Raw genomic sequence first — 12238 nt, 5'->3', positions numbered from 1 at the left:
CCACCCACTCACCCACCCACACATATGCGCGCACACACACACAGACACACACACACACACACACACACACACAAAATAAATCATGAATAACCTGTAATTAGTCACATTTTTTGGAAAGCTGGGTTAAATTTTACTTGCCACGCCTGATTATTGCCAGACCTGTTAAATCAAGTAATCACTTAAAGAGGACCACTCTGACAAAGTCAAGCATGGTAAAAAATCTCAGTCATGCTAAAAAAGAGTATGCCATTATCTAAATTAACGAAGGAGAAACAAAGCAGTTGACATGTACCAATCTAGAAAGGGTTACAAAGGGATTTTTAGGGCTTTGAGACCATTATCCACAAATGGATTATCCACAAAACTTGGAACAGTGGTGAACCTTCCCAGAAGTGGCCAGCTGACCAAAATTATTTCAAGAGCACAACGATGACTCATAAAAGAACCCAGAACAACATCTAAAGAACTGCAGGCCTCACTTGCCTCAGTTAAGGTCAGTGCTCATGATTTAACAATAAGTAAGCAACTGGGCAAAAACTACATCCATGGGAGAGTTTCAAGACGAGAGCCACTGCTGACCAAAAAGAACATACACTAGTGTATATTGCCAAAAGTATTTGCTTGCCTGTCTTCACATCCATATAAACTTAAGTAACATTCAATTCTTAATTTATAGGGTGTTATAATCCTTTTTAACTAATTCAAGAGTTAAGCTATAACAGCACTGATGTTGGATGAAAAGTACTGGCTCTCTAATTCATCCCAAAGGTGTTTTATCGGGCTGAGGTCAGGACTGTGCAGGCCTGTCAACTTCTTCCACACCAAACTCGCTCATCCATGTCTTTGTGCGCAATCATATTGGAACTGGTGGGAGTTGTTTTTCAGGAGTTGGGCTCGGCATCTTACTTACAGTAAAAGGAACTCCTAATGCTTCAGTTCGTCATGCCAAGACATTATGGACTATTTCATGCTCCCAACTTTGTGAGAACAGTTTGTGGATGGCCCCTTCCTGTTACAACATGACTGCATACTAGTGCACAAAGCAAGGTCCATAAAGACATCGATGAGCGAGTTTGGTTTTGGAAAAACTTGACTATGTATACTGTATATATACACTGCTGTTCAAAAGTTTTAGAACACTTGCAAATTTCTTTTTTTTTTTTTTGTTTAGTGATTTATTTTCTACATTTTACAACCATACTGGGAATTTCAAAACTATAAAATAACACATATGGAATTAGGTAATTACGTAACAACAAGAAAAACAACAGTTAGTTGTTATTTTAAGACACAGAGGTCAGCCTTTCTGTAATAGTTCTTGCAAGAACAGTATTGTCAAGTGCATTTGCAAAATTCATCAAGCACCATAATGAAACTGGCCTTTATGAAGGCCATCCCAGGAGGGCGAGACCAAAACCTGCCTCTGCCACAGACCAAAAGTTCATTTAGAGTTATCAGCCTAAAAAATGAATAATTAACAGCACCTCAGATTAGAGGCGTTATGAAGTCTTTACAGAGCATAAGTAGCAGAAACATCTTAATATCAACTGTTCAAAGGAGATTAATGCATTAATTCCTTTACAATGTAGAAAGAAATAAAAATCAGGAACCATCATGGAGTTAGAAAGTGTTCTAAAACAACATTTCATAAAAAGAACATCATACCAACAGTCAAACATGGTAGTGTGAAGGTCCAGCTTCAGGACCTGGACAACTTGCCATGATTGATGGAACCATGAATTCTGCGCTCTACTAGAAAATCCTGGAGGAGAATGTCTGGCCATCAGTTGGTTGGGTTACAGTATGGAGCAGGACAATGATCCCAAATTACCCATAGTGTGTGTCTGGGATAGGCTTAGGGCTCCCCTGTACAGGAGTATGCTGTGTAAAACATAAAACTCTATATCCCTGAGTCCCAAGATCTTACCTAGGTAAAACCCATTTACAGAAGGCTTGACTATACATGTAAGATTTCAGCCTAGACTTGGGCACTGAGACTGTGTCTGAATGCCAATTATTATTTGGGAGACTATTAAATAATTGAGAGGCTTTGAAAGAATGAGCATCCTGCCCCTATTGTATGTAGATTTCATACAAGGTACCAAAAAATATCCTGCACCTGGGTGCCAATCCATCTCAGGGTACAAGAATATACATACTCACATATCCCACTGTATACTTACAATTAAAATTATGCACATGCCATTTTAATAAATAAAAAAATTCCCTGAGATGGTAATAGGAAGAAACCTTGTGATGAACCAGACTCAACAGGGAACCCTTCCTCATTTGGGTGAAACGGATAGCAGGGACTTATCTGCATCATACTGTGTGAGACTGGAAGTTCAGCATTACAAAAGATGTGTTTAAATTAAAACTGAATCTAGTTCATTATAGGCCGCTTCAGTCCTAAATTATCAAGCGACTGAAGTCACGAGTCCTCAGAGAAACAGCTGTCTGAATTAGCTGAGGACAGGACTGTCTTCGTAGAAAAGAGGAACCGTCTCCAGTCACTAGACGCATCCCAGGCAGACCACCCGAGGCATGCATGCGACGAGACCTCCAACCAGAAACAGGAGAAGAGCTCCAGAGGAAAGAGGGGGCCTGGATCACTGGCAGCTCAGGAGCAACATGTATACTGTAGCCCAACAGAAAGACTGGGAGAGAGAAAGAGAGAGAGGGAGAGAGAAAGTAGAAGAGAGAGAAGAGGAGAGAGCAGAAGAGAAGGAGAGATGGCAGTTAGGTATGGTCACAGTCAAAGAATGTATAATGTGAATGTATATTTAGTGCAAAGTGTAAGCAGGGACTCCGGCAGGACTAACTATGACAGTATAACTAAAAGGGAGAGCCAGAAGAAAAGACAGACATGAGGGCTCCCTGAGATGCAAAGCGACCAAACACTTCACTGTCAACAAACCTGAGTGATCAATGAGAGTGGGGAAGACAGCATCAAAACATACCAGTTTACCATAATACATACATGTGTCCATGAGTTCCTCAGATCTGCTCCTTTACTTAAGGCAAATCTACTTACAAAAATGCCTGGCTGAAAAAAATAGATTTTTAGCCTAGACGTAAACACTGAGACTGTGTCTCCGCCCCCTGCTTTAGTTTTCATAATATGCAGTACTGACAAGCAGCCTGCATCCTTTGATCAATGTATGGCGGATCGTAAGACACTAGCAGTTCACTCAGATACTGCGACGCGAGACCATTTAATACTTTATACGTCAATAGTAGTATTTTAAAATCGATGCAAAATTTCACAGGAAGCCAATGCAGTGTGGATAAGATAGGAGTGATGTGCTTGTATCTTCTGGTTCTAGTGAGGACTCTCGCTGCTGCATTCTGGACTAGCTGAAGCTTATTTATGCACCTAGCTGAACAACCAGACAGTAAGGCAAAAGAAGAAAAAGCATTGGGCCTAAAACTGAACCCAGTGGAACACCAGACTCCAGTTGAGAACATGCAGAATGGCCACCATTAAAATCTACAAACTGATAACGATCAGTCAAATAGGATCTGAGCAACAAGAAGGCTGTTCCCTTAACTGATACAGTTTGTTTATGCCATTCCTATGTAGATATGAACATAGCTGCTGTATCTTTTCCAGAAGCTTAGAGATAAAGGGGAGGTTTGATATCGGCCTGTAATTGGACAAGAATCAAGGTCAGATTTCTTAATTAGCGATTTATTAACTGCTAAATTAAAGGATTTGGAAACATACCTAATTCAGGATGCTCCTCTTCCATGCTATTTGGAATACTAACAATTTAGTTTAACACCATTTGCGTTCTAATTTTAGAGTGGTTTGTTTTAAAGTGCGTATGTGATCATTTTCCTTTTAACTGGAGCTACATTATCTAAGGTATAACGGAACATCGACTCTAAATATTCAGTCGCCTGATCGAGTTCTGTGGAGTCAGATGTCGAACTGGGAGATTATTGATAAAGCTCTGTTTGGTATTTGATGTGAAAGTACAATTAAGGTGATAGCATGGTGCTTTGTGTACATTATTAATTGAGACAAGATAGTGATCGGTTACAGCTTCAAACTGTAAAATTGCGATTATATTTCTTATATTTAATCCGAAGAATTATATTAAATCTGAAGTGTGACCCGCTTTATGAGTGGGTTCAACTACACAGTGATTTACTTCTACTGAGTCCAGGGCTGTTCCCTAAGGGTCTTCTGGATTCTCAAAATAAACATTAAAGTCTCCAGCAATTAACACTCTGTTTACAGAGATGACAATGTTTCAGAGGAAATCTGCAAATTCATAGAGAAATTCAGAGTATGGCCCTGGAGGTCGGTAAATTATAATTAGGGGGATCGACTGATCTAACTTTAAATTTGTAGCTCCCCTTTTTATGTTACTATAGAGAACTTCAAATACATTCAATTTGAGTTTATGTTTTTTGATGATAGACTGATTATCATTGTAAATAATTGCAACGCCACCTCCTCTACCTGTTAGCCGGGGCTAGTGTACGTAGCTGTATCCAGAAGGACTAGCTTCATTTAGAGCTACATACTCTTTCTCTTTAATCCAGGTTTCTGTTGAACATAACATATCAAAGGCTTGATCTGTGATAGTATCATTAATAATAACTGCTTTAGATGCAAGAGATCGGATTTTTACCAGTCCTAGCTTCAGATCAAAGGTGCTGGCTGTGTATTCAGCGTGTTTTGAACTTTTGGTTTCTATATTAATTTAATAACAAAAACAGACTTTATGAGTCTTTCAAAATTTTTGTTTAGCTCAGAAACAGACACAGTCTCAATATAGTGAACCCTGAGTGACGACTCTATGCAGCTAGCGGATGGTTGGTTTAGCCTGTATGTCTGCTCCCAGTTTTAGAAATCCCAGTAAACCTGGAAAGAAACATGAATACCTTGAGGGAACTAAGTTCTGTTAATTTCTAAAGTTATCGAATCAAAGGTCAAGAAGCTTCAGAGAAAGTACATTGCATGTACAACTATTTAGATAAAATACATACTGTAAACATGATTTCAAGAGGGGAATGACTTGATATCTGATTTAGAGACAAGCAGGTGTTGGGTGCTCATCAATGCTTTATTCAGGTGTGCCTGTAATTCTTTGTATACTGTATATCATCTCACGAACAGACAGAAGGACCACAACCTGTCTGTGATTACAAAATTTCACAACACTGAAGCCACAATGTTAAAATCAAGAGAAAAAAAAGGCTGTAAACTAATAGGGATAAAATAATTAAGTACAGTCATATCTTAGCACCAGAATGGATGGTCCGTGTTGCAGCCTCCAAAGATCTTTATACACACACAAACAATCTCTCACACACGCAATCTCACACACACACACACAGAGCCTCTTCATTAAGTTAATATATGAACAGTTGTCTCTCTAAACATCACCGTGTGAGACTGGCTATAGTAGCATTTATAAATGCACATTTACATTATGTATTATATAAAATATGACACAGAATGACACAGCACATAGGCGAACATAGAAAAGTGACACAAAGGAGCTCCTCGGAGCTAAACAGAAATACTTCCCTTTGAATAACAAGGCTTATGAGAGAAATACCAGAGCCAAACCTTAAACATGAACTCCATTTCACACTCTATGTAATAATATCATAATTTATCATAAACTGGATTGACTCTAAACCTATGATATGATAGTGTAGTGAAGTGAAGTCCAAGCAGAGAAAACTGGACAGGTAAAATGCCACTATGATGCCTCCCTGATTAAATAAAAAGGATGTTATAGCTAATAGACCTAATAAAAGCACCTCTAAGCTTTTCCGAACTGTACATTGAAGTATTCAACATATCTTTTTTTAATCTTAATATTTCAAGTGTGTGGCTTGTTATGACAATTTACTTATCCTCTAAACCAAAAACAGGCTAAAAAAAAAAAAAAAGCACCTAACCATAAACATGAAGAAATGCAGGCTTCTGGACTGAGCCTTTCTTTGTAGTTACAGTATAATATACAGTACATGAATGTGCTACATGGAAAAAATTCCAGAGAAAGGAACAGAAACAGACAAACAGTTGATAAACCCACTGTTTGAGTTGTGTGACTTTTCGAATACAGTGCCCTACTGAATTATTGGCACCCTCTATAAAATTAAACAGAAACAATCATTCGAAAATAAGTTTGACTCAAACAGTAAAACAATTGTTTCTGTAAAAAAAAAAAAAAAATTAAACAACACTTTTAAAATAATAATAATAATAATAATAATAATTTTTTATGGAAAATGACACCAGCATCTGTTGTTGTGTCTTGATGCCATGGGAGACAGGTATAAAGTTACACTCATTTAAAATCCCTTTATCATCCATGAAATAATTAACCTTTCAACACAAAAAAGTTGTCAGCTGATGATCCAAACAATTCAATCAATGAATATAAAAAAAATATAATGGCTATGTATAATGGAAAATTTATTACATATTAATATATGAGAAAATGTCATATGTCTGAATGTTAATAGAGCTACAACTGGCATTGTGTGTTGTGGTCAAATCAAACATTTTGGCCCTTTGTAACATCAGCATCGAATTAAGACACCCATGATGAAATATGGATATACGACATCTGACAGGCAAATCAAGAGGCTCTTGTGAAGATTGATGGCATGATGAGTTAATTTTCAAAACAGGGATATTTTATTCCCAAACCTGATTTGAACAAGATGATGAAAGAAACATGTCAAAAATGACAATCCTAGCCCCAGTCACATGCACAATATACAGTAAAGAAGCTTTAAATGTTTCGCATGGAGGAGTGGACCAACATTTGTCTGTAATTTTCTCCAACATGTTAATAAAAAAAAAAGTTCATTAAATGAAGTAAGTTTCATAGGAAAAAAATCATAATAATAATAATAATTAAAATGAGACCAAGGCAATTTTGTGGTTTTCTTTCTTTCCCTTTGTACTGGTTGTTTTGGGATGAGTCGGCATGCTTGTATAGCTAAATAACACACACTTCAGTGTTCATACTGACATTGATTAGTATCCTTTAAGGTTAACATGTGAGATATATTTTGTTAACCAAGGTTTAAATCCATTTTTTAATACCCTGTAGAATAATATCCATGTTCATTGTTATATATGCACCTTATTGAACTGAGGCAGGTGTGTGTGTGTGTGTGTGTGTGTGTGTGTGTGTGTGTGTGTGTGTGTGTGTGTGTGTCTGACTTAATGAAGAAACCTGCCATGGTGGTTCTACCTGGATTTGGTCCTTGTTGTTAAACCAGGATTGTGCTGTTGTTATGGTGTGCTGTAATGCATGTCCTTACTGCAGGTCTGCCTTACAAATTAAAGATTAGAAGCATGGCAAGTAACCCAAAACCCTAACGAATATTGAGTCTCGTGATTGGTCCACGGTTGTATCAGTGCCTGTATTTTGCTGGTTACCAGTAGTAGCCCTGTTGTGTGTTTAAGTTAGAAACTAGAATTTAAGGTGTGACTCCCACTCTAAAGCACTGTGTCTGTACAGTTCAATATGAATATACAGGATGATCAAGTCTTGATTAGCTGCTCTTGGAACTAGCGTCACAGGGAGCTGTAATGTCTTAGTTTAACCACAAGGTGGCTAAACACCACTTTTAAATGATCCTCACATTGCGTAAACCTGTATGAGTCTAGTCCATGACAAATTATCTCCAAAATCTCATTCTCCTCGGGTGATATTTTTGCTGTCCTCATCTTCATCTATCTTTAGTATATACAATTCCAGGAGCTCTGTGGTCCCAAAGAAAGTCCCAGCGATAACATTATGGGTGCCTCGTCAGTTTCTCAACCCATGTTAAAGCAAGCTCATGGGATTCGTTAATTAGTGTCGAGTCCAAAATAACCACAGACATTAAAAAGTTTGTGGGCACTTGGTAGGTCAGGGTCAAAAATGCGTATGAAGGACACAAATGAAAACCAAAGAAAATGAGGTCTTGATATCGTGAAGTAGTCCATGTAAGTGTATGAGACCATGTGTATGTGTGTCTGAGGGAGTAGTAGATAAGCATGCGTGTGTGTGTGTAAGTGTGTGTGTGTGTGTGTGTTTTTGGGGATGGTTATAGCCAAGCCAATTTCAGAACTTGGTCTGTTTTAACTTGTCAATGTGGTAGCAGAGTTTGAGGGCTGGGCCGAGCTTGAGTCCCAGGTATTTCATGATCATATCACTCTTCAGCAGCAGGAGAGCATCTCCATCGATCTCCTAAAAGGCAAGTCGCATAGTCACTCAACATGCTGATGGCTCTTGGTTTATATGGTACTGATTGTTACAAATATACAATATAGTAGTGATCCTCATAGGTAATATGCTGTGTGGTTTTATTAGGAATATATGGTATAAAGATCATAGATAAACAACATACTGGCACCGTACTGATGGCTTTGCACTGTACTTGGGTATCCATTAAAGGATTCTTACTACTAAAGAATTCAACTGCTTTTGGTTTCATATTATATATTATCTTGTGGTTTATAATTTCTACACGTACATGTTTTCGGAAGAGTTCGACGTGTGGACCAAGGGCCTGAGGGTCTGCGTCTTTGATAAACCACACCACTTCCTCTACGCTCCAACGGGATGGGTCTTTACTCGAAGGAGGCTTTGACTCACCTGCCTCCGGGGATGGACTGTAGGCTGAAGAGAAGCAGATAAAGTAAAAACAGTAAGTAAAATTTTTATTTTATTTTATTTGAACTGTGTCCCTGTGTACCTCTGTGTGTAGGAATTGAAGAGTGACTCAACGGTATCTTTTTCATGTATCTTTTACACCATGGCAGCATTGGATTCTCTTACCACTTCTGTTTCCTTCCTGGAATGCACTGGGACTGGCTGAGGGTCTGCACACGCCCCCAGAGTAGGTGGTGCCAGAACGAAACCCATAGCTGGATTTCGATGCTATGTACGGTGATGTCATCAGACCAAAGGATGTGTCACTGTGGTCGACAGAGTAGCGCTTGGGCTCCATTGGTTCAGAGTGGTAATCATCCACCATAGAATCTGCTACACAACAAGAAATGTCTCACTTCAAACTATTATTCAATTTGATTCGATTCAATACAAATTGATTTGTATAGTGCTTTTAACAATGTGCATTGTTGCACAGCAGCTTTACAGGAATAAAAATTCTGAGCATGCTGGAGGCAATGGTAGCGAGTGAAGACTCACAGAGACGACATAAGGCTGAAACATCAAAAGGAACCATCTTCATATGGGTGATGCCAAGTAGCATGGCAAAACTGAAATTCAAACTACAACTTGTTTAGCTAAAAGGTTATATATCTCATACTTACACTTTTTGTGTTAACTCATTAGCCATTATAATCAGGTCAAAATAATCCATCATTATTTGATCATCATCAATACATGATTGTTGTCCCTCCTTATTTATTCATCTTGTTGAAGAAGGATTTATTTTTACCTGGCAGAAATTGCAGCACAGGTTTGCTTTTGTCTCTAAGAACACCTCCCATCTCATGCACTGAGTTACATGCTGTGACTATCAGGTCTCCAGGCAATCTTCACATTATTGTTATCCATTGCCCCTGCTGGAACCTTTGGAACTAGACATCTCTCCTACTGACTCCATCCATCTCACTCTCCTTGAAACTTCAACCTTTCACACTCTTTTGTTCAACAGCAGCCCTGAGGCAGAAAATGTTCTAGACCTGGTCTTCAGCTTCACCTCTCCAGCTGCGGACATTGCTTCACCTTTCAGATTGTCACTTTTGTATTCTTCACAGTCACCGTTCCTACCTTGCCTGTCACAGACTGTTCATACTTCTCCTCCAGTTACTGCAATCTCTATTTCCTCCTTGACTTGATTTAATCTAATACTTCTTCCACGCCTGAACTTCTTTTCCACTGTAACTCTTGAATCAGATGAGAAAAATGTGTCAGGATTCGCAATTCACACTGTTCTCCTACCTTTCTTGGCTAGAAAAACCATCAAGATGTTAACAGTTTTGGCATTAAAATGCTTACTGAGATGTTTAACAGTCCTCATTCCCCTTGACTTTGACCTCTTCAGCAGCCTTTAACAAATTTAATAATAGTGGTGGATTACTTCCCACTACACCTCCCTTCTCCACAGACACTTTACTCTACTGGAGTCCCACAAAGCTCAGTGCTGGGTCCTCTTCTGTCCATTTCTCTCAATAAAGTCATATCCTGACATGTTTCTCCTTTAAAATATCAGAAAGATCCAGCCTTTCCTGTGCACAAAGACCCCTTCGGTGCTTGTTCAGTCCCTTACCATTTCGAGATTTGAGTGACAGGTCTGCATTTGCAAACCATCTGACTCTTGGACACAGCTGGACAAAAACTTGTCTTTAACCTCCTAAATTCTCAAGCACTTTACATTACATACAAGATTTTTCTGAACACTTGCAGACCAGACTAACTTAAAGCATTTATCGCACCCCTCTCCAAAATGCTCCTTTCACACATTAAACACAGCTCGATTAGACCCACAACCCCTCATGAACTTGACCTCTCTGTCCGGGTCAACATTGTTATAGCTTAAAGCTTTCCATATTTTGCTATTTCTTTAACACATTAATGCGTGTGTTAATTCTCGGGATGAAATACCAGTCAAATAATGTCGTTTTTTTTTTTATAACTCAAACTAAACTTATTTTATTTTAGGCGCTATTTCAGTGTCTATGAAAATGAGCTATTCCTGAGCCATGCCTCTCCAGAGAACAGCAGAGCTGAGCAACAAGCCAAGGGAGTGGATCTTCTAATCTGAAGTCAAATTAGGGGACAAAATCTAACCGCGTTGTTTCAACCCATGTGAATGTCTAAACATGGCTAAAATGTGATATTTGCACAATACGCCCCCTTCAGTAATATTCTTGAACTAGTTAACTATTTAACCAATCCCGGGCACACACATACACACTCACACGCTTATTCACACACTATACATATATAACTGTAAAAATAATAATAATAAAAAAATAACACCATATTAACTTTATTTAATTCTTAATGTCACTGCACGCTGCAAATCACAGCAACAATCAGCCATTGTGACACGATACCAATTGTCACCACCAGAGGTCACCTGTTTTTTAAATAGCACAGCTCCTGGATCACATTTTTTTTTTTACACAGCATATAAATACATCTTAATTCTGGATCCAGTATACATCATTTGTTTCAATTTATTGTAATATTTTTAGGCTTGAAAATTATTATTCTACTTATTCTTTTTTTATTTGAGGACGATACGATTAGTCTCAGAAGGGCGAGGGGCTTCAGGCACCCACAGTATCCAAATTATCAGAGACGTTAATAGGAATGGAGGTAAAAGAGATAACGCTGACTGACATTTGGGACTTTTGAGATGAAATCAGAAGGAAGAACTTATTGCTGTAAATGTGTTATAAATTCCCACTTTCATTAGTTGTGATAGTTTCCTTTCAAGGAACATGCCATATTCACTCACTCATTGTCAATTACGCTTTATCCTCTCCAGGAGACTTAGGGAATGACAGAATGACAAGCCATGACAATCTGTCATGTGGTGTAAGAACTTACTCGACTTGGATTGTCCATCTGAATGCTTGTCTGTGTGGGCTGAGGAAGAGGAAGAGGGAGATGAGGAAAGTGCGATTGGCTGATCGCTGAAGAGGTTCTCGCACAGGAGGCTTCTACAGAGCTTTTTGAGGAAGCGAAGGATATAACCAACACTGTTCACTACTGGCAGGCTTAAAAGGTGCTGCTTGCCATCAAAGGTGGCTGAAAGAAAGAGAAACAATTCACTGTAAGTTTAATTATTATTATAACATAAGAATAGAGTTCGAATGATGAACAGTACAAACATTTCCACAGTGTAAAAGTACATCTTAAGCTTCTTTAGTGACAATAGGGACAACAGCAACAGCACCGGAATGGATTATTTCTTTTTTAGTTTATTAGTTTGCATCTCATATTGTGTGATTGTGTGTAACCTGATATCTTCTCTCCTCCGTAGCCCTGTGTGAGCAGGGTGAAAACGGTTTTCTGCTGGTAAGCACTATCGATGCAACCCTGCACAGCCTGCTGGAGCACTACAGAGGGCCGCGCCGGGCCTAGGTGATCGGGAAGCTGCATGACTTTCTGTCTGTCCAGGTTTGGGCCAGTGTTCACCTGTTTATTCACGTAGATACACACTAGAGAGAGAGAGAAAGAGAGAGAAAGAGAATGTTTCCTCCTCAAACCAGCAAGCTACAGAGTCA

At 38.7% G+C, this 12238-nt stretch overlaps 1 protein-coding gene across 7 annotated transcripts in view; it reads right to left on the bottom strand.

The window, feature by feature from the left end:
- Positions 1-6879: 6879 nt before the first annotated feature.
- scml4 (Scm polycomb group protein like 4) overlaps positions 6880-12238 on the bottom strand; it is a 33366-nt gene continuing 28007 nt past the window's right edge. For 3 of the 7 annotated variants that reach the window (XM_053514223.1, XM_053514213.1, XM_053514240.1), the window contains 5 exons: positions 11972-12172; positions 11559-11759; positions 8811-9017; positions 8506-8651; positions 6880-8219 (listed from right to left, as the gene is read on the bottom strand). In XM_053514223.1, coding sequence (XP_053370198.1) covers positions 8094-8219; positions 8506-8651; positions 8811-9017; positions 11559-11759; positions 11972-12172 — 881 coding nt within the window. In that variant the 3' untranslated portion in view covers positions 6880-8093. The remainder of the gene's footprint in view (positions 8220-8505; positions 8652-8810; positions 9018-11558; positions 11760-11971; positions 12173-12238) is intronic. The other 4 variants (XM_053514252.1, XM_053514261.1, XM_053514244.1 and 1 more) reach the window with 3 other exon arrangements.

Source organism: Clarias gariepinus, chromosome 2 (genome assembly GCF_024256425.1).
Source record: "Clarias gariepinus isolate MV-2021 ecotype Netherlands chromosome 2, CGAR_prim_01v2, whole genome shotgun sequence".
In the NCBI taxonomy this organism is placed as follows: Eukaryota; Metazoa; Chordata; class Actinopteri; order Siluriformes; family Clariidae; genus Clarias; species Clarias gariepinus.
Note: the sequence above shows the minus strand (reverse complement) of the source record. Positions and strands in the feature narration are given on the sequence as shown.